The sequence below is a fragment of the Akanthomyces muscarius genome, chromosome 1, assembly GCF_028009165.1.
Source record: "Akanthomyces muscarius strain Ve6 chromosome 1, whole genome shotgun sequence".
In the NCBI taxonomy this organism is placed as follows: domain Eukaryota; kingdom Fungi; phylum Ascomycota; class Sordariomycetes; order Hypocreales; family Cordycipitaceae; genus Akanthomyces; species Akanthomyces muscarius.
Genome location: NC_079241.1, coordinates 3,745,606 through 3,772,524, shown reverse-complemented (window position 1 = coordinate 3,772,524; position 26,919 = coordinate 3,745,606). Strand labels below are relative to the sequence as shown.

Below are 26,919 nucleotides of genomic sequence, written 5' to 3'. Positions count from 1 at the left end.
GATCGAGGCAAACCACTGTGTGCCGACCGAACCACTCTCCGGGGACTTGTTCACACATTCATTCGCGCCTCAAACACATTCTCGCCCGCGCGCTCGCCCCCCTCCATGCCAGCAGCCACCTATTTACATCTTTGTCCTTCAAGAATGAGCAGCGGGGTCCTTTGGCGTTTGCTCTCACCAAGACTGCGAAAAACTACGCATCCGCCCTTGGTCCTGGCATTCAATCTAATCTGTCGTCATCCCGGTCCGCTGCCAGTCTTCGTATATCTCCAGCCTCGCCCGTATCCCGCAGCCTTGGTGGGTGCTGCTTTCATGTATAATGACGTGGACTATCGTATCGACCCTGGCTCAGTCACCTACTGATATACCAGTAATCACAGCCCGAAAATACAGCGGGCACAAAGAAACAATTGGGGACCCTTTTCTATATTTTACAATTTTAACCTTTTCCCGCCTTTTTCTTGGGATTAATCTCCCTCCCTTTTTTCTAATCTCGACATTGGATCCCAAAAGGGTCCAAACTTCAACATAGAGTTTGCAGAAACCCACCGGACCATGCCGCCACACCTGGACCAAAAGAGAAGGGCTCTCCGCGACTGCATGCTTTGAGAGGAAGATGAACAATGCTGACTAGGCAGTGCTGGGTTCCGAACAGTCTGCCCAAACTTGCTTCAGGGTCCAATTAAACGAGGAATGACAATTGACCGTCGGAGACGCGTGTTGCTGGAATGCACCGCCTTCGAGTTTGGCCGGTCCATCTCATACATGCACTCACTCCCACGTTGTCTAGTCGTCTACGGCGCGTCCATCCTCGCGAACGGTGGCCTCGAACAAGCCTTTGGACACTTCTTGCCTTTCTTCTTTCCCGTCGCGCGCCATCCAATCTGCTCTTGCATTCCTTCGGCCCGTTGCAGTCGACGAATGGCCGTCCGCTGGTACCTGACACAGCGGTCCCAACGTCCGTTCGCACCAAAGCCAGTGTCCCGGGACACTCAGGCGACCCATCCGTCCTCTTTCGAGGCTGCATCTGTCCCTCCTCGTACGACCCCGACAAGGAAATATATATGTATATTTTTGCGTAAATTGTCTTGTCCAGCGCCACCATGCCCTTCTCGCCGGTCTCCCTCTGACTGGCCGCCCAGTGGCTTCGACACCCTTCGTGGCACGCCTCCCACATTCCAATCGTAGCACAACGTGCGCCGCATGGCTTGATAGGAAGAAGAACCCGAGTCTGCTGCTGCACGTACTCGGTATGGAGACAAAAAAAAAGCACGCAAAGGCACCAAAACCTCAGGGGCTGGGCGAGCTGAAACAGTTTCTACTTGGGACCGACCCAGCCAAAGCAAAATAAAAATAAACGGAGAATAAAACAAAACGCGCCAGTATTCCGCTGTTCATTCTTAACCCAGGACGCAGATCCTCAGTCATAACGTATCGCATCAACACATCTGCAGCTCAACAAGGTTCGTGTCGTACCATTCATTTCCGCCCTGAGCCACCATCCACAGACAAGCTTTCCAAATTATTTCCCGTCAGCTCTTTATGCAGAACTTCTTGTCAACTTGCACAAGTTCATTCCCTTGGTTGTCGTGTAAACTTTGACCCCTGCAGCTGCACCTGGTCAGAGAGGGCGAGGGGTCCGTGCCACCCGCCTTCCCATCGTCCACAGATCGACAATCAATCTCAGCGATGGAAAAGAAAAAAGAAAAGGAACAGATTGCTTTTCCAGGTCGAGTCTGAACGACATGCAGAAATGTTTCAGCGGGCAGCCATGTGCCGTCAGGGCATCTTGCCCTCTGTGTTTATCTAACTTGCCGCCATTGTACGACCAGGAGCAAAAGCCTTGTACTGCAACTTGCTAGCTGCTGTCATAATTTACTGGTAGAGGGAGCCTCTCAGACGTCTCGCTTCTGGGCAAAAGCAATCATGGCTGGGGGATCGTCCATGACCCCTGAAGTTACCAAGGCCGCTAGCTGGTAAAATACCCAGTACCAATGGGTCTCTCTAATCTTACCGAGATGCGCATGCTTTGCAGCCTTGTAGGAAGGAAAAGGTAATGTTTTTTTTTCTCCTTTGCGTTGCATCTCTTCAGGGTCCTTGCTCGGCGAGACAAGATGCTCCCGCTTTTCATCCGATAGATGTGTCCCGGCCCCCCCAATCGCCAGAGTTGGCCCCCTATATTACTCTGATTCACAACGCGCAGTGAGAGGGCCATACAATTTTCTTTACTTTCCCTGGCAGCGATGCCAAGTTTCTGTTGATGAGACTCTTGGTGTCATCCTTTACCCCCGCTTGCCCAGGATTTCCCGTCCAGATTGCCTCAATCATGACGTGCCACTTGCGGCGCCGTCCCAGGTCCGAGATTGTCTTTCCAGCATATATATCCCTTGCTTCTTTTACAAGGTCTACTCGATTAGCGACCAAATTCCCAGTATATAATAGCGCTGGTTTGTGCACTCTCTCTACGGCTGCCCAATGGTCCTTTTACCTACTTCACCGCCTGCCAAGCCTCACGACGCCTCGCTTGGGAATCCTGCGCCGTAGCTGCGTTTTACTTTCTTTTTTCCCCGCGGCGACCCCCCTATTTTGAATATTTTGCTTCTTCTTTTTGAATGTCCATAGTGCATGCATGCGTGGCTGGCCCCCCGTGTCTCGTAGCTATTCTTTACCCCAGGAATCCGAATTGCTTTTGCCGCCGGGGACAGCTTCCCCGATTCGAGAGCAGCTGACAGGCCCTCCCATCATGCACATGTGGCGCGCTCGGGCCGCTGGCGTTGCTGCCCAAAATGGCAAGTTGTGCGGCAATTCTCCTTTTTTGTGTGCACGGAATCGATCAAGAGGTTTGCTTTTCATGAAATGTACGGCTGAGGTCCAAAACTCAGGCAAGCGAAATTGGCCGTGGCCTATCATGGTACGGTGGCGTAGCAATGAGCAATGTTCATATTAAGAGTGCATATCCTACCTTTCTCATGCGGCACTTCATGGCTTGGAAACACAGAATAAAGGGGCTTCTGTCAAGATCGAATAATGTAGGCGGCTTGTTCGAAGCTGCTTACATCTGCTTTTAGTAAAGGCCATCAGGTATACTCTACAGGCAATTGACTTACATGGCCCAATTCCATCATCGAGATATAATACAGGAAAAAAAGTTTATTTACATATAATAGACCTCAGACAGGAAGATTAGACTCTAGAGTGGTTCCTCGAGACTATAAACAAATATCAGCTTGCCGTCTCCCGTGTGAAGCCGCATAGTTAGAGCTGAGCGAGGGGCCGATTGACATGACCCGATTACTTGCTAGGCCTCGCAAGATTGCTATACAGCTACTGAATGAAATGCATGTCCTCATCTGGTATATTGAATGCTTGATACAAGGAAAATGCACCACAAATATAGACACCAAATAGCTTCTCATCTTGCCCAAAATGCAACAATACCAATGATATCATCCGCAGCATCAGTCACCAATGGGCGTCCTATCAAAACGCAACACTCTTCCAATCCAGCGTCGGAGCCTTGCCCAGCCGCACCAAATATCTCTCCAACGGCTCCGGGTCCACCACCGGCACCCGCTCGCGGATTTGCAACGACGATGAGCCCTCGCCATTCTGCCCTTGTCCATGCCGCACGTACTCCTCCTCTTCCTCCTGCTGCTGCTCTTCCTCCTGCTGCTGCTCTTCCTCCTCGCCCTCTTTTTCTCCGACTTGAAAGTATATCTCCTTGTCGAAATCCTCAAAGTGGCCCCGCATCGTCGCCCTCGTCAGCTTGGGCAGGTCTTCGTGCACCACGCGAAAGACATCTTCCCACGTTGCCAAGCCTGACGGACTCTTCCGCGACGACGGCCTCGCGCCGCGCACATGGCGCAGCTCCAGCGTCCGCAGCGTCCCCGCGTGGCGCTTCAGCAGCGCGGCCAGGTCGCTCAGGCTGGTGACGGCGCGCACGAGCGTCAGCGACTGGAGGTTCGAGATGGTCGTCTTGGGCAGCAGCTCCCGGCTGCCGTGCTCCTCCCCGCGCTGCTCCTGCTCCTCCTCCGTCAGACCACAGCCCCTCTCCAAGCCGCCATCATCAAGGTCGAGGCGCAGCTCGCGCAGCACCCACGCGGCCTCGAGCACGTCCTCGAGCTTGCTGAGCAGGCTCGGGTCGTCGCGCTGCGCCCGCGCCGTCAGCTGCAGGTCCAGCCGCACGAGCGAGTTGAAGAGGTTGGCGACGAGCGGCAGGTAGCTGGCCTGGTCCATGGCGTCGAGCGCGAGCGGCGCGACCGTGAGCGCCCGCAGCGGCTGCGCGTCCGCCGCCAGGTCGACGAGCATCTCCACCTGCCACCCGGCCGTCGTGTACGCGAGCTGCCGCGCGAGCTCGCTGTCCGCGTCGTCCTCGCCCGTCGGGTCCAGCCCCAGCTCCACGTCCAGGCCCAGGTCCGCGCGCGACATGAACGGGAAGCGCCCCCAGCGCAGCTCCAGCTCCTCGAGCTTCGGCAGGCGGCACAGCGCGTCGCACAGCAGGTCGGCCCGCAGCGGCGCGGTGCGCTTCTCCTCGGGGTGCGCCGCGAGCCGCCGCGCCGTCGCGCTCGTCGGCCTCAGCGGCCACAGCGGCGGCTCGGGAGCGGCGGCGGCGGAGCCGGGCTCTTCGCTCCACGCCATCTGCTCCTCGTCCTCGTACACGGCGCGCGAGCGGACGCGCACGCGGCGGATCTGCTGCGCGCACTCGGGCAGCCGCGCGAGCGCATCGAGCCGCGCGGCGCTGTCCCGCCACGGCACGCCGACAAAGTCTTCTCGGGCGAGGAGGACGCGGAGCTTGCTGGAGATGTGCTGGCTGGTCAGACGCAGCGCGCAAAAGTCCTGCAGCGGGAGATGCCGCGCCACGTAGAGGAGCAGCTCGTGCGGCAGCCGGCTAAGCGGGCTCAGCTGCGGCACGTCCGCGGCGTACAAGTCATCGTCCATTGGGGTGTGTATGAGCTGGCAATGAAGAAGAAGAGGGAGGATGAGAGGAAAAAAGTTGGCGGGCGGGATTGACACACTCAGAGAAGCGCACAGTGGGTGTTTAGGTGTAAATGGCTCAGCAGGACCACTGGTAAAGCCGTGTGAAATTGCAGATTTCTTGAAATATGGTCGCTTATATAGTCCGCTGAGACGGACGGCCCGTTGTATACTGGTGAGTCTCGGTAAAGAATGGCGGTTATGTGCTTTGTCGCAGAACGGCGGCTACGCCCATGGGCTCGGTTGGGCTTCCATCGCCAGCGAAGCGTTCCGCGCGGGGAGCCGGTGGAGCAAAAAGTATGGGAAGAAAATGCAAAGTACTTTTGCCTGCTCGCACTAGCAGTTGTTGCGCATCAACATGCGTGCAAAGTGTTTAGCCAGCGGCCGGACTTGGCCGTAAGCGCCGAGACGGGCTGGGAAATTTTAACCCAGCCGCGGGGTGGGCAACTCGTAGCGACGCCTCTCCAAAACCCTCCACTCCGCCGCGCAAATACAGTCAGCCATCACGCAAGAGCAATTTCAAGTGCGTGTGTGTGTGTGTGGAGAAAGCTTGTCTCATTCGGATTCGTTCATCTTAAGCGAGCATAGCCCGTAGTTGCGACCGAGTGGAAGACTGCCCAGCCACACTCCCTCCGCAACACAATGTTCAAGTGCGTCTTCTCCAGCACGCCGAGCAGCCTTGTTCTCATCGCACTCGTCTCTTTCTTACTGCATCATCATACTAACTGCCTTCAAGGGCTTACAAGAACCTCTCTCCCAATGCCAGGCTGGGCGTTGGCGTCGCGGTCCTCGCCTGGGGCGCGGCTGGTCTCTATCTCTCAGACCGCGCCGAGGAAAAGTTTGGCTTCAAGCCGACGGAGCAGGACAAGGAGGAGCTGCGGCAAATGACGCCACACATTGTCGCGGTGGACAGGGAGGACAAGGATGGCAAGTAGGAATAACCCGACAAGGGGGCAGTGCTAAACAGCCTGATGCCATGTCACTACGACATTTTGTACAACTATTTATTTGTATTTGCTACAGCCTCATCGCGTCATATTGTATTGCAAGACACACATAATTGTTTACTCAAGTGTATTGAACAACTGATGATATAGACTAGCATTCATACCACTTAAAACCAAAGCTTTTGTGCAAATAAGCCAAGTACTTGAACAAAGTCCTCCCCTTTCGCACTGACTTTCTCTCCTCGCAATTTTTTTTCGTTCACATAGTTCCACAGCCTAAGGTCCTCGAAAAACGAAAGCCATAAGTAAACAGAGGTAGTAAAAAAAGCAAAGTATCAATGAGCCGCCCAAGTCACGACAGTCGCGACAGATTACCGGGTACCTTTTGCGGTCACATGAACCCTTTCCCCGACTCTATCGTGATCAAAGTAGAAAAAAAAAAGGTCTAATAGAAACTGTCAACTCCCCCCGTCTATCCGTAGAGAAATGCGTTGTGAAAGCAAACATCCACCAGGACCGCCTCACCAGAGGCATCACGAGGCAGAGGTATCAAGCGTAGCACGCGAGTTTGCAACGTGCCCACGTTTCTCGTCCGGGGAGCGTGAAAAAAGAGCCCAACCATGAATCTCGAAAGACTGTAAATCAGTAGCGCGTAAAAACCAGAAAAGTTCAGGAACCAGAAAAGCAATTCGCAACGCCTCCAAATGCATCTACCTCCACTGAGCCTTGTTTGATAGCGTAATATTCCCAAGCGACATATCTGCATAGTGCAAGGTGGATTTTCATGTTTTTTTTTATTTGCTTGTTTCGTTCGTTTGCTCGTGTTTTGGTTTCGTTACGTCGGGTTCGCGCCCAGTCGTATAAGCCAGACAACTGTAGCAGCAGTCGTCGCAGCAAAGGACTAATGCGCTATACCTAGCCCGTGGCTAAAGCCCAATAGAGCCGAAGCCGAAAGGCCTGTCGCAGCAAATCAAAACGGTGGCTGTACAAGCTTAAGAGCGGTTCTGGGCACCAGCACCAGGAGGGAACATCTGAGCCCAGTCAAGGCTGGACTGAGGAGGGTTGTTGTTTCCACCATACATGGGCATACCACTCTGGCCGGGAGGGACATTGTAGCCGTGCATGCTCTGTCCGTTCATGGGGTTGACGTCGCCTCCATAAGGCTGACCGCCACCCATGCCAGGAGGAGCCATGCCACGACGATCGCCGTTAGCGGGGTTGTCCATACGTCCCATGCTAGATGAGCGGGAGAGCTGGTGCTGGTCGCCAGGCATACCGTTCATGCCATCCTGGACCTGGACCATACCGAAGGGATGCACCATGCCGTCACCGGGCATACCATTCATGTGGCTCATGTCGCCTTCGGGCATGCCTTGAGCTTTTTGAGCCTGGGCATTCTTCTTGACGTGCGCCTGAGGGTGAGAAAGATGCGAAGCTCCGGTGGGGTTGCCACGGCGGATGGAGCACTTTTGGAAGTGGCGCTTCAGGATATCACTGCGAGAAAAGGTGTCGCGGCAGAGAACACACATGTAAGGGCGGTCGCCGGTGTCTGCGCGGCTGGGTTAGCATGGCAACGCGTCGGGGTCAGGATCGCATTGGCAGGAAGAGACTTACGACGCAGGAGATGACGCTTCAGGTGCTTGGCGTGCAGGTAGGTCTTGGTGCAGTGAGGGCAAGGAAACTTGCCGTCGGCATCCTTGACCGGAATGACAGTGTTCTTTGCAGCAGAAGTACCGGCAGCGGGAGCGGCGGGACGGCCGGGGGCGCTGGGCAGGATGCCTCTGCGGCCTTGGGAGCCAACAACATGGGTGGGCTGTTCGCTCTCGCCCATGACGCCGTTCTGAGGCATCATAGGGCCCGGGCCGTAGGGAGAGCCAACGCCGTTCTGGCCCATGAGGCCACCGGGAGGCATGGGGCGCAGGACGGGAGGACCGCGGCCACCGGCAGGCGCGGGCGCGATGGGCTGCGGGTGAGAAGCAGACGTGGTGGCGCCGGGCATCATGGGCTGCGACGTACCGTAGCCAGTGTGCGGCGGGTACGGGTTCTGAGCCATCGAGTACATGCCGCCTCGCTGACCAGCCTGGGTGCTCTGAGGGTAGCTAGGAGGCAGGTTGTGCGCAGAGTTTGGCGTGTTCGGCGTACCAGTGCGCGGGGTGTGCGGGTTGCTACCGTACATGGGCTGCATGCTGGTGGTGGAAGGCTGCAGCGGCGGCAGCGTCTGAGGTAGAGGGGAACCTGGCTGACCGTGGTGAGGCGAGAAGGATGCCGGCGACGGGTAGCTGTGAGGATTGGAGGTTCCGTTTATACCATTCGTGGGGTAGGGAGAGTTATCCATGCTCTTGCGCGCAAAAACGCGTCGCGGACGACGGTTGGGAGGTGTTTTTTTGTGAGGACGGTAGTCGAGGGTGCAAGGGAGCAGAGCGCGACGGCGGAGCGGCAGACGTCGAGCACGCAGGGAAAAAGAAAGAAAAAGTCGCGATTGTGTTTCGACGGATCGTCGTTTGCAGGAGAGGAAGAGGGTGATCAGTGACCCTACGAGGCAAGCTCAAGTCGACGATGATGGCAAAGGAAGCCGAGAAAGAGGATCTGGACGTTGGTTGATTTGGATCTCCACGCGGTGATGGTAAGAGAAAAAAAGCGGCGGCGTTCCAGAAGAAGTGGATGAGGCTCGTTGGAGGCACCTACGAGGTTGTGTTTTTGGAGGGTTCAGAGTGGAGAAAATGGGCCCCGTCGGTTTATGTACTCTGGGTTTTTTCCCTCTGCCCTTGGACCGGGGGGGAGGCGGCTACTGTGTGTCTGGGCAGAGAGCGACGAGTAGTAGCCGGCAACAGTAAAAAAAAAATGAGAAAAAAAATAGAGAGGATGGGTGACGGAAGGGAGGGGGGTGTGAGAAAGCGGGTGTGAGAGTTAGGTGGCCGGGTGCAAATGGCAAGAGGTTTGTGTGTGGCAGGGGGGACACTGTGTGTGAATTTGCTGTCTCTGGTTTGCTTCAGGGCGTTTTCAGCACTAAACAGCCCGTTGTAGGCTTCTGCGGCGCACACCTGCCTGCACCTGGGCAGGCTGTTTCCAGCGCAGCGACACCTGTAAAACCTGCGCATTCAGCGCTCCCGTCCGCTGTAGGCAGACCTCGCATCCACCGGAACCGTTGAGGCATTCCCTCTGGCTCTAGCGTGTTTGCGCGGGAGGCGTGGCTTGCAAGCACGCTCTCTCAGTGGGTGGCAAGTTGTGGACCCACACCCTCCCTGCCTGTACGATTTTTTTTCTCGCTGGTGCCGCAAGCAGAATAGGGTTATGGTGATGCCGAGAGCGACGACGGCCACCACCACCGCCTCGGCCTAGCTGTCTTGGGGCAGTAGCTGGCATCCTTTACCGGCACTACGGAGCTAGGCTAGTACATGCTGGTAACGAGACGATGAGATGGAAAGTAAAATAAAAAATGACAGACACACACACACACGCACACTCACACTCACACTCACACACCCAACCACCACCTCGCCGTCGCCGCCTGCAGCAAGGTTTTTCTGGGTCTCCCTTCCCAGCAGCGAGTCGCGCGGCTGGACTGGAGACTGGAACCAACCACGGCCGGCTCGGGAAAATCAGAGTTTTGGCCATGACGAGGGAATGCAAAACGAAAGGAATTCGCTGTTCGGGTAAAATTACGCAGCCGGTAAGCGAGCTTGCATGTTTGTCCTTCCGGGACTGGAACTGGCTGCTTCTGCGAACGAGAGAGCCTGCTCGTAGCCAAGGGGGTATGGCAAACGCCGCCGCCGATTGCGACAAGAGGCAACAGGAACTGCGCTGCATCACGATATTGCAGCAAAGCAAGAGTATACCCCAGGTCAAACAGCATTCACCGAGCAAAACACCGCGCCAACTAATTAAAAGTATGTTAAAAGCCTCGTCTTTGGGCGCGAAACAAGGCCAAGCCACCCTGCATGGCCCAGAGGGCCGAGAGACTTGTTGGCCCTTGTCTGGTCTCTTTCTACAGGCCTCCTCGGCCACTCACCGGCGGCTGTACAGGGCACACCTAGGTAAATTCAGGAGTATGCCTCCATCTGCTAAACCTGCTTTGTTAGTCGACGCGCTCGTCAACGCCCTCATGTTCCGGAATTCCGGAACGGAATAGATTACTATTAAATCAAATTAAATGGCGTCTTATACCTCCCTGGCCTGCAGCTGGACGCAATCGGCCACCTTTCTGGCTGCAGCCTGGTCACGAGAACGCATGGCTTTTTTCGGCAGTGTCGACAGACATCGTGAACGCCAAGCTCACCACCATCGTCTACGCCTTACTTGCAGTAGTGGCAATGATTCCAGCATTTTGAGAGAGTTTTTTTTTTGCCACTTTTAGCTTCTGACCAAGCCGTTTCTGCGTTTCATTCCATGATGACATTTACGGTTCGGTTACCTTCTAGACTTTTTACTACCGCGGTCTTACGACTTAAGCTGCCTTTCGGAATGGCATTGTCAAAACGCGATGAGATCACCGCCGCAATAAAACGGGAAAAAATCTGATTAGTCTTTTTTGCCTGCCCGTCGCAAAAATGCACTAGTCCAAACGTGCATGGCAAATGCAAACATGGAACAATGCTGAGATAGGCGCGGTCTGGGCTGGGTACGGGGGGGCTCGTCCACCTGCCAGATCAAGCAGGCCCCGCGGAAACACGACTTTTCGGTGGGCGGGCCACTTACTCGCGTCGCCTCATCGTGCGTCGGTGCCTGTGCCTGTGCCCTCTGGAGCGCGCGCAGGGCCGGACAAAGCGAGAGAAAGAGGAAATGGTTGGCCGATGAAGCCAATGCACTTGTTGAGGCAATAAAAACTTACTCGTAAAAGAAGTACGGTGTGCATTATGCGGCCACTTCGGCCCAAACGGCAGCACAATAGAGCTCGCAGGGAGGACAATAGACGTTGGCCAGCTCACAGCCGATAATGGCACGGGAAAATATATATATAATTCTTTTTTTTTTTTTTCAGAATCGGGACAAGAGCCTGCCAGTAATGGCATTGTGACACAACAAATCATTGTAACGTGAATGATAAGCTGGCGGTCAGTCGTCTGTTCTTACTCAAGATCTCGTGGCATGGCCGGTCACGTCTCACAAACAGGGCTGCTAGACCACCTGTCATAACCTCGAAGTAGATACAAGCAGCAGGGATCCAGAGGAGGCTCTGACAAGGGCAACTTGTGCCGCTCGTCGAGTTAACCTTCTCTGTCCGACTGTCAAAGGCAACATGAGCCAAACGTCGTTGAAAGTAGGGTGGGGTTTTTGTTTCCTGTGCTTGTGCAAGGGCTGTCTTCTGCTGAGTACAGCGCAGCAGCCATCATCGCCTGTCTGGGCTCCGCCTGCCAGTGCTGAAGTGCTGGGGGGACAAGGTTCCGGGTGGTCGGAGTAGTGGGCTCGCACGCCATTTGTCCGGCTTACGGCAAAACGACTTGGACAACGCTCGCTCCAGAGGAAAGCCGGCCACGAGAGAAGGAAAAATGGCCCCTCCCCTCGAGAGTGGAACAGGCGGCAGGGAATAAAATAAGATAAAATAAAACCGTCAAACATTGGGTTGTGTACTCCCACTTCCTAGGCGCACCAGAGGAGGGGCCGCCGACAGGAGCAAAAGCGAAAGAGAGAGAGAAAAAAGTGTGGTGGGGAGAGGGGCGGCGACAGTTGGTGGCGTTGGCAGCCTAGCACCTAGGTAGCTAGCAGACGGATGTTCCGCATATTTACTGGTGCCAGTACCCGTAGACGTCCCTGTAGGCACTGGTGCTGGTTCGGTGGCACGGGTGGGAAGCTCCAGTTTGCAGCATACACAAAAAGGTCGCGAAGCGTGGTGGTTGCAATCTTTATTCAGCGGGGAGTCTTGTTTGCCTTGCCCTCGTCGGAAAGACGGCTTCCAAGTCCCCTGCTGGGTCTTTTGGGGGGGGGGGGGGGGGGGGGGAGGCTCCTCTCCCCCATCCATCCATCTGTCTTCAGCTTTTCGCTGGCGAGGCGAAAGAGGAGCACACTTGGCACCAACAAAGGAAAAAGACACTTGTTGGGCCCTCCCAGATTGAACAACTTTTACCAGTACAGTCAGTCAAGAGAAAGATTTATCATTATGGTTTTGAAATCGTGGACGAAAATGGCCTACACAGACGAAAAGAGAAGAGAGAAAATACGAAAGTACGAGCCCAGTCAGAAGCGTCCCGGCAAAGTGGCGGCAAGTAGTCCATTACCTCATCGATATGTATCAGGCCACCTGGTAGACCAGTATCGCCGAGAGCCCGACACTTGCCAGCCAGTGCCAGCCAGCCTCTTGCTTTGCAGCCTACCAGCTCTCCAACTTTCCTGCTTTTTCTCTGCTTTTTTCCTCCGAGTCCGTCTGGTCCAAGTACTAGCTACATACAACCACTGCGCTAGCGGATGATGTGCTCGCTCGAGGAAGCTGGAACATTTTGGCACCAACGCGTTGGCGCTCGCTGCAGCCTGCTTATGATAGATCGCTTAATTGCCAGGCTAGACAAGGGTGCCCATGCTATGCTCCTACCGGTACGGATACTAGTAGCTCGACAGCGCGCCCTCGCTGACCACACAGCCGTGACAGCCTGGCATCCCTGGCAGCCTGGTGCTGTCTTCACGGACAAGAGATCTCACCTACCGTTTCCCAGCCCAGCACTTGTGTTAGTTGGGCATGGGCGCGCGCGCTATTGATCCACCACTAGCACGTTGTATCAGTAGCAAGAAGTGCAGAACTCCAGAACTGCAGGGGATGGGACCCCGGGCCAAGACAAGCAGGCATTGACCTAGCAAGATGGACAGCGCGACTTGGAACGAAAAGCCACGATGTTTGAATTCAACCGTGTCGGTTTCTGATCAGTTTTTTAATTTCCTTTCCCCCCTCCTTCTGCTGCCGGCACATGTCGTGGAGGATGACCATGCTGTGTGTCCGTCTGCAGCTTGTCTTACTCGTGGCCAATGTACGCTTGCCTGATGCCAAGGGTCAACCCTCCCTGTAATAGAATCAATTGGTGACGGGCCGGGCACATTGTGCAGAGTCAATGGAATGACCGGCGGTGTCTAGGCCGGAGCAAAGTCCGCTCGCCGTCTAATGAGATGAAGGCAGGCAGTACCGTCCCCCCTGCAGCTCTCGCTCCTTGACTGAGAATCCTCATTTTGGCCGAATGGCCCTGATGATCCAAGTCTGATCACAATTTACAGGTTGACATACCGAGCTGTGGCTGCTACCGGTACAATGTCCAACGGTCACGGTCTGTAATCTTACTCTCTCTCACTCCATGTCCGCAAAAGATGTCATCTCGTCGGATGGATACGAAAACTATTTACTGGTGGCGCTGGTTCCTCTGCGACCCCTGTCAGCCAGACTTGCAGGGGTGGGTAAAGAAAAATTCAAACATCACCTGAGCAGCAACAGCGGCAATAGCTGAGAGGGCATATTGCCCAACGCTGTCAGGTTTCAAAGCCTGTTTCTAAAGATCCGTGAGCCAGAAAGCAGTCACCTCGTTGAGCAATAACGGCGTGCGTGCCTTTTCGTCAGATTTCCAAAACGAGGTGCTGGTACCACCAGAGCCTCGAAATACCCACCATTGTCACATTTCGAGGCCCATTTGCCGGCAACTATGCCGGGGGTTACGAAAGGCGTGTGTGTGGGCGGATTCTACTGGTACTGGTAGCAGCAGCCCAGAGGAGTCCCCGGAGCTCGGGGCACGGCGCTCTCAGAGCAGCAGGCCTGTTGGGCTCGCGAGGACAGGGCGCATCGCAATAATAAACCGAAATGGCCGAAGAGGGAGGCGGCGCGCGCGCGCTCTCTGGCAGTTGAAACTCAGCCGTGGCTGTAGTTGGCGTCGAGGCTCCCAATGGCTGACGGTGGTTTCAGGGATGCGCTGGCGAATTCCAAACCAGTTAAGCCGCAACATGTCTGCAAAGCGACAGGATGATGCTTGCTGCTGCTCGACAACGAGTTTCGTCTCGCGAATGACTACCCAGTATGACTGGCGGCATCTCAGTCCATCTCTGTGAGTGGTTCGGCGGGGGGGGCCATCGCTGAAGAAGACAAAGTGACTGAGTGGATGCTGGCACACACCAGCTCCCACCACTTCCCACCACGGGCAGGGCCATCTCACGCTTCTGCCATCTCTGCCATCCGTTGTGCTAGCAGAGGGGCTTCCACAGGCGATCCAGAAGCTTTGGAGCCCCCAAAACACCACCAACCCAGTGCAGTGGGACCCCCCAGGGCCCAATGCCGCAAGACAGCCAGATTCTGGTGGCCCAAGGTGGCCCTCTATCCACTCAGCCGATGCGCTGGAGGTCTGGGTCCCCATTGCGCCTCGCCAGCATTATTACGGATAATGTTGTGCGGCTCTGCTGGACGAGGGAATCCACAGTCAACATCAGGTCGTTGGAGGGGGGCCGTTTTTGCTGCCAAACGGGTGCCACCAGTCAAAGGACGACGTGCGAGGCATCAGAAACGGCGCGAGAAGAAATCTGGCCGGTCGCGCAAAAGAGCCTTCCGGAATCGGCGAGTCTTGAATCCGGCAATGACCGGGAGAGCGAGAGGAAAGAGACAAGGAGGCCGCCAGAGCTGAAAAAAAAGAGTGAGAGAGGGAGAGAATTTACCCGGCGGGACAAGTCGCACGCGCAAGCACCCACGCGCACACAGACACACACACGCACACCAATTCAAGGTTGGGCAATTCGGAATGGAATTTGCCATTCTTGTTGGTTATTTCTATATCAAGGCAAGTGGACAATCGGAATTGACTCGCATAAAGTTTAAACAAGACTCGGCCAGACCGTAGGTAGCAGGAATAGGGAACGCCAGCCGTGGTTGGTCGCGGAAATTCGCGGGCAAAAGTGCCGGCGAAGAAAAGACACGATGATGCCTCAGGTCAAGCCCACCCCCCTCTCTCGTATGGTAGTCGTGCACTACTGGTTGTCACAGCGTCCCATCAGCAGCTCCGGCAACGGGCGCACAATTCATTCGGCGGGAAAGGGTTACACGTATCAGTTTAGTTTGCACATGCGCGCTATATTATTATACAATGATGACAATCAAGCATGGGGGAATGACGGTGAAGGAGGTTTATTTAGAGCACACCACAAACAGAACTGAGTGGTGTGAAGCCCAGCGCGGTGCGGCCATCATATGATGATTTGGTAGGTACCTCACCCACAGTTTAGCAGCTTGTACTCAGTACCTGTTCCCTTTTTTTGTTCCCTGCTGCTGGTGCCCTGTCTTCGTCGCAAACGATGGGGCGTGCCACGCTCAGCACCGAGTTTTCCCCGATGACTGGGGGCGCCGGGTTGACGCCAATCACAGGGCCTGACTCTTGTATCACGAAACTCACCGCCATACACTGAGGGGGTTTTTTTTTTTTTGGTTCTCTGCTCTCTTTTCCCTGATTATCGTCATTGGAAATTGGCCCTATTGCAGTTGCTTTAATTTCACATCTCATTTGGAGAGGGGGCGTGGTCTCTGTGTCTTGACTGGGATTAACAAAAAAGGGCCTTCCCGGGAAATTGGAAAGGCAGCAAGCGAAGCGAAGCGCTCCCCCGGTCTCGTCTTCATAAATCAATGTACAGGGTACCCGGACTGCATCATGTATGCAAGTACTGCGCCCCTAGTTATGCGTTGCGCCACGGAGGTGCAACGCCGCGACGCCCGCCAACGCGAGTCAATAAGCTAGCAGCGAAAAGAAAGAGATTGGCACAGCGCGCGCTAGCGAGCTTCAGAGAAGCAAACCGAACAAAGAGCTGGCTTCGTAGTTGTACAGTACTAATAAAAGAATAGAATTGGAAAAATAAAAATAAAAATAAAATAAAACCAAATATGATACAAGCTCACTGGTTTTTTTATTTTATTTTTTTCTCATCATACTTCCACGATAGGCATTTGCACCGCGCTACTGACTAATGGCATCGACTGGCATCAGAAGCCCGAGAGAGGCGTGCCTCCAAGAAAATTCAAAACTCGCACCACGCGCTAGGACGCAACGGGTAACTCATATCCGTTTGCACCTCTGCGCAAAGACAAGGTCTCTCTCTCTTTTTTTTTTTCAATGCTCTCGTCTTCATCGCGTCAGGAGCGCCGAGTCTTTCATGCAAGAAGAAGAAAAAAGCTGTGCTTTCATTCCGAAACTACTTTTCGTTTCTAGGTGCTCCCAATCTCAATTCTACTCATCCGCCGGATAGGAGGCGAGCTTCCTTCTACATGCAAACCCTCGACAGCGACGACACCACCACCACCACCCAACCACACACCCCCTGCCAACGCTGCGCTAGCCTCACCGTCCAAGTTGGCCGAGCCAGCCAGCGTGCATCAGCGACATGCCGGGGCCGGCCATCGGAGAAGTGAGAGTGGGAGAGAGACAAGGGCATATGCGCCCTGCAGAAACGGTGGCGGTGGTGGTGGTCGGTCGTGGCTGGCGGTCGTGTCCTGGCGCGCCGCTGGAACTTGGTGCGCAGCTGAACGAACGTATTGCGCGTCTCTACAAGTGATACCGAGAGTGTAGTGTTGGATGCTTCTTTAGTGCACTTGCTCCGGAACCAAACGTCCTTTTGTAAACCAGGGAGGCCATATTTTACCCGTATGCGCGTCCGGCAAGGATGGGAATTACTACAGTCATACGGTCTGGCATTCGGTGCTGGCAAGGGGGGCGCCTGTTTTGCCATTGGCCATCCGTGTTCTCCCAAAGCTTTTGTCTCGTCGCGTCTTGTTCTGAAGGCTTCCTCGCTGTCTCGCCGCGTCTGTGATATGGCCTCGCCCTCTCGGCCAACATGCCTTGGTTTCGAAAACGCTAGTGTCACCTTGTTTCTGTGCCGGAGCTGCCCAAAGTGGGATACCGAGTTTGTTGCAGCCCCAAGCTCGCAAGCATACGTCACGTCACATTGATAAAACCGCCCTTGCTCGTATCAATGTGTCTTTGATGGTTGGCCAGTCCCCGAGTTGGTCTTCTCTCGTTCTCAGGCCAAACAGAGGATCAATGCCCGCCTGCCTGCTTCCCAGCTTTCTCGCAGTGGCTTGGTCCAAAGTTTGGGCCAAGCTCCCATGGGCTCCCCAATCACCTCGCGCCGACCAGGGGTTCGAATGCTTGCTCCGCTCAAGTGCATAATCGGAATAGTCAGGAAGATCCTAGGCTCTTTTGTGCCAGGCCTGTGTCCCTGCCGAAAGCGTTATTTTCGTGTGTGTGTGTGTGCCAGCGTTGTCGGGATACGACCGGTTGACGGGCTCTCTCTGTCTTTGTTTCGCTGCGCCTTCTGGCACGCACCAAATTACAGCCTGCCGGAACCGGGCGGCTTACTTGCTCACATCACGGCACTGATAAATCACAGAAGCAAACCCCCCTGCAGAGAGGCTGGACACATTGCGCCGGAACGCCTTCCTCCCCCGCGGCAGTTGCTACCCCAGCTGATGCCCATTCCAGCCCGGCATCTGATAATGCCATGCTCGCTATACATGTCAACTTATGCTTTCTGGCAGCAAGTTGCAGTGTAGCGTGGTTCCTGACAGCATGCGGGCCAGCCGGAAGAGGAGCCTTCTGTGGTGGGGAGTGTTCCAGAGAGCCCGCTGCTGCCGAATGCTCCATCTGCCCCGTTGCACCAGATCTCAGCAACTGGTAGTGTGGTACTGGTAGCTTGCCTTTCTACGCGGGCGCGTGTTTATTATGTGTGCCTGCCCATGTGTGCTGTGGATATGCTGTGGTGCGCGCGGTGCCTGACGAGTTGATGAGATATCTATGGGACCTCCCTCATGAGAATGAGATTCAGTAGCAACCCGCGTACTGTTAATGGCAGCGCACATCTGTAAAGGCTTGTTTTTCTCACGGATAAGCATTGACAGCCATGCTTGCACTGCCCCCCGTTGTGTAGCATCACACACGTTTTTAGAACCTGGCGCCGCTCTTTCCGACGGGCAAATCCCAGTAGTACAACACGAGCTTTGTCGCAGCCATAGAGGTTGCTGGACTGGCTTCGACCCTTTGACTTGAGTTATAAAAAGAAAACGCGGGCACGCGTAGCAGCGCACACAGAAACGGCACAGCACAAAAATTCGAAAAGGAAAATTTAGGGCACGAGTCAGAATCGTATACGTAACAAAAGCACCTCGGCGTTTACAGAGAGATCGGTCTTGTCTTCGGTCGAGATCCGAGGTTTTCTCTTTTCTTTTTCTTGGTCATTTGCCTAGACACACACCCTGCAATCACCTGACCTTGTGTTTCGTGTACTGGTAATGCGCAGGCCGAATGAGTTATTTGCCTATTCTCGGCCATGGCTGCGAGTGATTATCGTCAGTCGAAATTGACTTGCTCCGGCCGAGCCAGCGCACAGTAACTGCCAGCCAACCGAGCGTCGCCGTTGGTCCTTGGTCCGACCAGAGAGTGGCTGGGAGGGCTGCTGCCCCCGCCAGTTCGCTCATTTAGCCCATCTGGCCTGCTAGAGTTCGAGATCGAGGACCAGCAAGAGGACCAGGCTGGCTAGCTCGCTGTCCACGGACGCCGTGCCGATTCGCAGAGCCTGGTCGGAAAAGAGGCGCCTGGAACTCGTTCAACAACCCACTGTAAACCATGCGCAATGGCGCGCCGAGCTGATGTTACCAGTACACAGCGCCAGGTGGTCTCCATCAAGATTTGAAAAGCTGCTGGCTGATAAATCCCGAGCCGCGTGATGGAGCGAGGCTGCCGTGCTACGCACCCATTCGCGCCTCACACAAAAGGACTCTGCTCATTCAATTGTCAAGTATGAGACCTCTGAGCTTTTTAGCAGACAATTTCACCAAGGCACCAGCATACCTCGTTTAAACGCGAAAAATGAGGGGTTTGACGTCTGCACATTGCTGAGCCAGCATGGAAAGTTCCGCTGGCGCCGCGCTCTGCCTCCTTCTCCGACCAAAATTGCACCACCTGTTCTGCAGGTTTATGCAGGAAGCTTGTCCTGTCTTATTAGCACTAGAGTGGCCAGGCCAATCATCAAGGTGGAGGGGGCGTGTTGATAAACCAAACATTATTCACTGGGATTTTCTCGTCGTTGTACCCATGCCGCGATGCACATAGGCTCGCGTCTCGCGCCATGATTTGCTAATAGAAAATGTCTCGTCCGCGGAGTTCGCTCCGCTATTCACGACAAGCCTGTTCCGTCTGGCGCGTAATCATACCTAGACAGTGGGCAAATCTCGGTTCTACTTTCCCGCCCCCCTTTGCCAGTTCTGCTACGCCTTGTTTCGATAGTCGAGTTGATACGAAGAGAAACGAAGAGGCTGAAACTTTCATCAATGCGACTGTTCATTAATAATAGGCTTCTGTCAATATGAAAGGGCTGTCGTAACCCTCGCCGCATCAGATGCTAAAAACGCATCATCCAGAGCCTACCACCACCGTAACTGTGCAGCTTGGCGCGCCTACTAGTGCTCACGGCCGTTGTTCTGGGCACCGAGTTATCTCGAGCTAGCGGAGACTCGAAGCCCCAAGCTTGAGAATGTTTGCACAGCGAGCCACGGGCCAGGTCACTGATAACAAAGTCCATGACATGTGGGCGCATAGGTGGCATATGCTAGAGGAAATTATGCGCCAACCAGACCGGAGCTCTGTGTACGTGTGTGCGCGAAACTGCGTCTTCACTATTCGATATTTGGAAACACATGTCGCACATCACTGCACATCACTGGCTTCCAACGCCGGAGGTGCCTTGATAAATACTTGGCTGCGTATAGCAAGCATTGTGCTGAGGATGGGGGTCAAAGTCAAAGATCGGATGATGTACCATGTGAATCCTGATTCGCTCGCAGCACAGAGTCTGCCAATGTCAATCAATGTACGGATACGCCGTGAGCTTATTGTGTCAGTATTGTACGACATTGCACAAAATGCACCGCAGTGGTGTCAACGCTACGTCCGAGAGCAGGGCAAAAAGTGTCGAACGGGCGGCGGCGGCTGACGGGCGCACCGTCATATCGGACAATCAGCGAATTGCGTTACATTTGGCGTTTTTCTGCCTTTGAGATGAGCAAGCCAAAGGATGTATGCCAGTACCAGTGCTGAGCCAAGCCGGGAGTTGGGCCTTTTGTTTCGTCTCTATTTCTTCATTACCCGGATGCAGCCTGCCGCCTGCCTGCACAAGCCCAGCCATGCCCACTGCCGAGTACCATTGGATGCCACCGCAGCTTGTCGATGAGCTGTTCATTTGGCTTCCTGCATCCCTGGCTAGCCCCGAGAGGCTGGATTCGGAGAAAGCCACGCCGGGACACCACCCTGGTCAACGAAAAAGAAAATGGCCAGGATCCGATGTTGCTTGCCGACGCCCAACGAGTACAACCCTGCACCGTCCCCCGAACGCGTGACGTGAAAAAAAAATGCCCCAAGCATGGATGACGACAAGGCAATAAAACGGCCGGTTCCCAGCCCGAAAATAGCAGGGGTTGTCCTGCGACGCCGCAGTTGCCAGGTTGCACTGCATTTACTTGATGTTTTATAATCACGTTGGCAAGGTTACCTTTTTTGTCGATATTGTCTCTCTAGAGCGGCCACGAGGGCTCGATAATGTAGCGGTAAAGAAGTGTGCCGAGGAGCTTTCTCCCGGCCAAGGTCCGTTCATGTAGAAAAGGAGGTCTTGACTACCCAGTACACTGTCATGCTTGTCTCGCATAACTGCCGTGTGTGAAATGCAGGTCTGCACATGTACGTACATGCAACGCCAGAGAGAGCCTAGTCGCCGCGGCGCAATGCAGCTTTGTGATGCAGCATCTGGGCGGCGGCGAGCTGAGGGAGGCGCCAACGGTGATGGCAAGTCCAAGACACACCCACGTCCCCCTGCGCGATATCCCAGCCAGCAATGGCAATAAACCTCTGGCAATAATTTGTGTGGGAAAAAACGGACTCGTGTCGGCCTGATGGATCAATATCTCTCTCCTTGGTCCTTATTGTACAGATTAGACTGAATCCATCTTGTTCATTGAAGAACGAGCAAGGGAAGCACGGCAATGGGCCGTGTTGGAGCCAGTTTGGCGCAAGGCGAAGTCCGACGCAACCCAGGACACGGCTAGCTGCTTGTACAACACACGCAGGGGATGGCGAAAAAGCCGAGGCCGGGAACCGTCAGTCATGGTTTCAAGTAAGAACACCCCATGATATATGTATTAAAAAGCTCACTTCTCCAATAACTCATCACATACATGGCGTGGTGCTGAATAGATGCCAGCATTACAAGTTTTTTTGTTGACCCTGGTTTATACACGGAAACTAGTCCGGAATATGAAGAGTGTCTGTCTAACATGCGGCTCAGTCTGACTAGGCGCAAGCCAAGTGAAGCCCGAAAGTGAAGCCCGAACAAAGTCAAAATCTGTCCCAAGTTGCGCGTGCCGCGTGCCGCCATGCACGCATTGACTTCAAGGGAGGGTAACTTTTGCTAGGATTCTCGGCTTTTCCCCCACGATGTGTACGGATACATTGGTGTTTCTCTTATCCCGCCTTTGTTTTTTCCTTGCCACCTGTCACAAAATCAATTTGATCTTGACGTGTACGTGCATGCGTGGGAGGGCGTGTGGTGGCAGGTTTTATTGGCCTCGGGCCACATAGGACGTGCCCTACTCGATCAACAGTCGCGCAGGGTACCGGGTACTTTTTGTTAAACGTCGTTGTTACCCTTGTGGCGCTTGCTTCCTTTCGTAGAGCGCAGGCTATCTTCATCGGTACGAGGACCGCAAACAGCGGCGGAAGCAACAACTCTTTTCCCCGTGTTGCTTGGTTGAGTACTGTGATGTGCGTGCATACAGGTGTGTGCAAGTGTGTCGCCAGGGTAGAGGATGTGACGTGTTACATGGCGCGGACTGCGCGTGTCAAAGTAAAAATGAAGAAGAGGGAAAAAAGCAAAAAAAAAATATCACATGGGGGGTGCATGACGGGAGCAAGCCAACTGCACATTAACATGTGTCGAGCTACGGAATACAGGATACACAAACCCTTGAACTCGCTTGCGTCGTGGTTTTGATTGCTCTGCGTGTGTTGCTAGTGCATATTCGAGATTGCTTGGATGGCGCGTGCTTCGTGCGCCGGCTTGCTTACTATGGTCTTCCGTCGCAGCTCGTTTGAATGAAGCGTGTTTGACGCGCTGTATATGTGTGCCTGGTGTTTCTTCCATTTACACGCCTGGCGCCGGTATTGGTTGGTGAACTGTATCAGGTCTGTTGTAGCTTTGACGATGCCCGATTGAACGTTGTGCATTGATTGCAGCCGCGCTTCCGCTGGCAGGCGTGTACACTTTGGTGGCTTCTCGCACATGGGTAGAGGAGATGCGGATCTGTGTCAACCGAAACCAGGCTGTGTGCAGATGTCATGTTCCAAATGCAGTCTAAAAAGCAGTTACCCTGTATCCAAACAACAAATACATCTTGGCCAGATCGTATCTGAGATGCTTTGGGGTACATATGAGAATTCTATAGCTTCTCACTTGAAAGATATTCCGTGTTTGTTTGACAAGCTGATCCAAAGCCTTATATTTATGTGCCAAGAGCAGGAAATCTGTGATCATGAGAGCCGATTATTTTTGCTCCGTGCAGATGCGATCTTCTCTAGCCGGGGTGCATGAGATCGCTTTTGTGGAAGGCATCCACCAGAGATCCAGAACAGGAGAGGGCAAATAAGTAAATATGGTTCGGCCTTGTACGAATTCGCAGCGTCGAGCCACTTTACGGCGGCCCCCATCCAACGGTCCCCAGGCGCAGGCGCAGGCGAACGGGCGGGGAATCCTCATGGAGACATCACCACAAAAAAAAGGCGTGAGACCAGAATTCATGTACATGGAGAACGGGGTCACAAAAAAGGAGCCAGAGCCCACAAGGCTGTTGGAGTTAAACATGTCCCACAGCCAGCCCAAGAAAGAGGGACTCCGGATGGGGGGGGGGGGGGCGCCATCCCCGCCATGGTCTTATGTTGAACACTGGAACCGGGCAGAACGGTCGCTGTGCTCGTGACGCAAGCAAAAAACAAAGGGTACGTCAGATTGAGCCGCAACTCGAGGGAATAGATCCAAGAGATGTGCGGTGTTGATATGCAGAGATGCGACCATGTATGTGTAAGCTCAGTGTCGATTGCCTGATTAGGAAACCTACCGCGATCCCGGCATCAAATACGCAAGTTGCGCCTATGCACTCTTTTTCTGGGGAAAAGAACGCTTGCCTAAAAGTGATCAACATCCGGATTCTCCCCTAGTCTGGTAAACGTGCTTGAACTCGCTTGGTCCACTCAAACTACGGCAATGTTGGGGGCCATGGCTTCACTCGCGGCCTCTCGCCGAGGCAATGGTACGAGAGGGGCCGAATGGTGGTGTGGATATGCAGTTCGATGGCGTCGTGTGAGTGTATATTGATTTACCAGATCGCCATGGACTGGTGCTGTATCGCAGGAGCATTTCTGTTTGCCGCAATATAACAGTATCTGTGCAAGCCATCGCTGCTGTGACTTGGTGGAACTGCCGAACAATGATTTGTAGCTCCCATATTCTGATCGTACACGCTGACTATGAGGTATAGCATGAAGTCTCGTCCTTCAGGAAAAATTTGTCAGTGTATTTTCAGAAACGCTTTTGCTCATGCATATGTTCATCCATCGACAGAGGTGGCCAACTCAAGGAACAGAAAGGGGTATAATGTGATGATGGACTTCGAAGGCCATCGCAAGCGGCATATAAGATATATACAAGATCGCTCATCAGTCCCAAAATTTCATTTTCTACTGGGTACGGTTTGCGCACTTGTAATGTGCCGATTCATTCTTCCCATGACGTAGTGCCCCGAGGTGGCTTCCCAAAGGTGATGCGTTTCTGTGCGTATAAATTCATGTATTTAATATCGAGCTCTGGTAAATACTCTACTATACATGTAAAAAGACTAATTATTCCCCAATCAAGCAGCAGGGAATGAGTTGTCATCAGTGCGCTTGCAGCCAGAGACGGCGAGCAGGGCCGAAGGGCATCGGACCTGGGCAAAGGCAAAGGTCGGGTTATCAGCATTCTTGAACCAATCAAACCGCCACAGGCATCCTGCCCTGAGTGGCTGCGGTATCTGACCACACTCTGCTCTAGACGACACTCCGCCGTACTGCGCGCCCGGAAGGCCTCCAGAATACTGGGAAGCACAGCCATTGAAGAGGCCAACACCGCCTCCCGGTATCAGCAGGTCAAACTGGTTGTTGGAGATGTCCGATCCCGTATTGACAGACTGCACAACCATTTCTTGGCCAGCAACAGGTCCACTGGTAAAAGTCAATCTGGAGGACGAAGTCCACGTCAGCTACACCATATGTCCTTCTAAGATGCGCACGCTTACTTGTAGCAGGCACAGCACCAAGTCGATTCCGAGCCACCGTTGATGGCCGTTGCGGCGAATCCGTATGCAAGCTTGGTATTCACAGCCCAAGGCGAGTTGTTCGCGCATGTGTAGGATGGGCCGCCGTCGCAGCCGCTCTTGGCATTGTGGTCGCTCAGAGGGCTGTTGCCGGCACTGCAGGTTTGTACAGATGCACTGACGGATGCTTTGCCCGGCCATGCGCATGAGGGCTTGCAGCAGTCCCAGTACCTAGACTGGGGTCAGCTTGAAGCGAACAAAGAGCTCGAGACTAGGTTAACGAGCGAGGATATATACTACCTGGTAGAGTGTCCGTTGCCCGACACGGCCAAGGCGCTGCCAGCCAGGGCTGAGATGGCGAGTAGAACAAATGAGAGCTTGGCCATGTTGAGATTAGAGCAACGAGAGACTATTGTGTCTTCTGCTGAATATAAATTGCTTCTCGTCTTCTGGGACTTCTGCCCCGCAAGAAACTGACTGGGCGCCATCTCCGTCTTATAGACAGCCGTCTCCTGCCGTCGGCAGCGTCCTCGGTGCATTATCCGTTCGGGTCGGCGACCCTGGCAGCCGTAGTTAGTGCTATAACCCGACATAGGATTGGGTGTAATTCTTGTTGTGCTTCCTCTTACAGCCATGGCTACCTCCTCTATTGGCGTTGGTTTCGGGACTCACACGAGCTGAGGAGATTGACGCCGTCTTGTCCCAATTTGGACTTGGGCAACGGGCGGCTGAACATTGCACATATGAACATATATGGATGTATATCGTGAGCTGAGAAGTTTGAGAAACGCCGTTGGGCTTTGTCTCAGAAGATTATCCAATGCGATAGCAATGAGCTGGGTTCTGTGCATGCCGCATGAAACACCACTCTAGCACCCTACCTCAAACATGGCTGCTTATAGGGCCGAAAAGATGAAGTGACGTTGTAACCCTGACGGTGGCTATGCCCAATTAGTAAACTCACCAAAGGAAGTGGTTTTTATGCTCGGCCCCGCAGAGGCATCGTACGGGGTGCTTGCCGATTGAAGGATTGCAGGAAACCACAGAGAAACCAGTACATGTTTTGCTGATTCTCGGCCCGCCTAGCCGGGGTCCCAACCGTGGCCAACTGTGATGCTGTCATACAGGATGCAGGGCGCATGCAGAGCGGGGTTCCATCAGTCGAATGACTGTCGGTAACTCTGGTGCGTCTAGAGGAGTGCCAGTCTACGGCTCGTGAATACAGCCAGATTGAAAGCTTGGCTTGCGTCGCCTTATTACTATGCAGCCAGCCTATTATGGCAGTGACGGGGTCTCATCTAGGGGCCTACAAAAAAAATTATTTTTAAAAAAAATCCGTTGGGTATCTTCTTAGTATCTTCATACCGATGTTTCAATATGGAACTCGTTAATTTGTTCAGCTCGTTTCCCATTAGGTTAAGTCATCCACGAACTGATGCCTCATGCTTCAACAGAGCTTACAAGCTGGAGGGACTCCGGCCTTCTCGCAACTACTGCTATATATGAACATATATACAAGCAAGATCTCAAAAAACTGCAGAGGAAGCCCAAATTGCGCAAGGAAAATAAAATAATAATTCACCATCGTTGGGTAGACTTATCGCTATTCGTCTGTTGCGACAACTCCAGAAAAATGCCTACAGGGTATGTGTGGGCCTGAGGATAGCCCCTATTGGTTGATGCACCTAGTCCAAAAATTGAGTCGCCAGATTCGACTCTCCCAACTCAGGGACGTACGAGATTTCTAGTCTTACGACCAATTGATTCCACAACCAATGTCGGGCACACAGAATTTGCGGCCGGCAATGGGCTGCGCCATGCGGCTCGCAAGCACGGCCAGATCCTCCACCCTGGCGCAATCACCAATGGTCAGCAGTCGCGCGGCGCCATTCTCGACGACGAGTCACATGTGCAAGCGAAAGACCAGAGACAACAACAAGAAGCGCGGTGTCAGCAGCCTGTATCGCTCCGGGCCGCGCGAGCCTCTTTCCATGTCCAACGTGCCGCTGCCGAAACCTCGCGCCGACTATAAGCCCGCCATCGCCGTGGACGAGAGCCACGGCCTCTGGGGCTTCTTCCCGGAACCCAACAAGCTCATGTGGACGCCGGCCGAGACGGAGAAGCATGGACGGGCATGGAGGGTCGAGGAGCTGCGTCGCAAGTCGTGGGAAGACCTGCACGCGCTGTGGTGGACGTGTTGCAGAGAGCGCAACATGCTGGCGACTTCCAAGGCCGAGCTGGAGAGGACGAAATTAGGCTTTGGCGAGCGAGAGATCGAGGCTCGTGAGCTCGAGGTATGTATCACTGCCAAAAGACTCATTGCGGAGCAAGCTAACGTGTTGTCCTTCCTTTTTCCCTCCAGGTCAACAAGACGATGAAGGCCATCAAGCACACTCTGACCGAACGACAATACACGTGGGAGGACGCGATCGAAGTTGCCGAGTCGGACCCGGAGATTGACCTGCAAGCGGAAGATGGACAGTTCTACAAGCCATCAGCATACGAGGAGGAGGCTGATGTGCCAGACACCTGGGCATCCGAGGAGGTCACGCCCGAGGCCAGCAAAGGCGAGCCGACCAAGGTGCCAAGCTGAAGATCAACCTGGCAGGATATACAGTCAGGACGAGAATGTATCCCAGCACGAGAGGAAATGCCCGCTGATGACAGCGGCTG

At 54.1% G+C, this 26,919-nt stretch overlaps 6 protein-coding genes across 7 annotated transcripts; 3 read left to right on the top strand and 3 right to left on the bottom strand.

The window, feature by feature from the left end:
* Positions 1-3,480: 3,480 nt before the first annotated feature.
* On the bottom strand, positions 3,481-4,938 carry LMH87_006256 (uncharacterized protein; the record flags this gene model as incomplete). The annotated part of the gene is made up of 1 exon (XM_056204114.1): positions 3,481-4,938. The coding sequence occupies one exon, from the start codon at positions 4,936-4,938 to the stop codon at positions 3,481-3,483; it is 1,458 nt and encodes a 485-aa protein (XP_056059503.1).
* A 678-nt stretch (positions 4,939-5,616) lies between these two features.
* LMH87_006255 (uncharacterized protein) lies at positions 5,617-5,909 on the top strand (the record flags this gene model as incomplete). Its single annotated transcript, XM_056204113.1, has 2 exons — positions 5,617-5,624; positions 5,711-5,909. The coding sequence occupies 2 exons, from the start codon at positions 5,617-5,619 to the stop codon at positions 5,907-5,909; spliced, it is 207 nt and encodes a 68-aa protein (XP_056059502.1).
* Positions 5,910-6,913: 1,004 nt separating this feature from the next.
* Positions 6,914-8,256, bottom strand: LMH87_006254 (uncharacterized protein; the record flags this gene model as incomplete). The annotated part of the gene is made up of 2 exons (XM_056204112.1): positions 6,914-7,470; positions 7,536-8,256. 2 exons carry the CDS (start codon positions 8,254-8,256, stop codon positions 6,914-6,916), a joined length of 1,278 nt encoding a protein of 425 aa, XP_056059501.1.
* A 4,133-nt stretch (positions 8,257-12,389) lies between these two features.
* LMH87_006253 (uncharacterized protein) lies at positions 12,390-14,264 on the top strand (the record flags this gene model as incomplete). The annotated part of the gene is made up of 6 exons (XM_056204111.1): positions 12,390-12,446; positions 12,502-12,577; positions 12,979-13,016; positions 13,116-13,144; positions 13,902-13,930; positions 14,002-14,264. 6 exons carry the CDS (start codon positions 12,390-12,392, stop codon positions 14,262-14,264), a joined length of 492 nt encoding a protein of 163 aa, XP_056059500.1.
* Positions 14,265-23,805: 9,541 nt separating this feature from the next.
* Positions 23,806-24,881, bottom strand: LMH87_006252 (uncharacterized protein; the record flags this gene model as incomplete). 2 transcript variants are annotated; one of them, XM_056204109.1, is made up of 5 exons in its annotated part: positions 23,806-24,169; positions 24,229-24,477; positions 24,547-24,667; positions 24,725-24,806; positions 24,876-24,881. In XM_056204109.1, 5 exons carry the CDS (start codon positions 24,879-24,881, stop codon positions 23,806-23,808), a joined length of 822 nt encoding a protein of 273 aa, XP_056059498.1. The 2 variants fall into 2 exon arrangements, with proteins under 2 accessions (XP_056059498.1, XP_056059499.1); XM_056204110.1 differs by having other exon boundaries at positions 24,547-24,655.
* A 1,140-nt stretch (positions 24,882-26,021) lies between these two features.
* On the top strand, positions 26,022-26,839 carry LMH87_006251 (uncharacterized protein; the record flags this gene model as incomplete). The annotated part of the gene is made up of 2 exons (XM_056204107.1): positions 26,022-26,540; positions 26,609-26,839. The coding sequence occupies 2 exons, from the start codon at positions 26,022-26,024 to the stop codon at positions 26,837-26,839; spliced, it is 750 nt and encodes a 249-aa protein (XP_056059497.1).
* Positions 26,840-26,919: the final 80 nt, after the last annotated feature.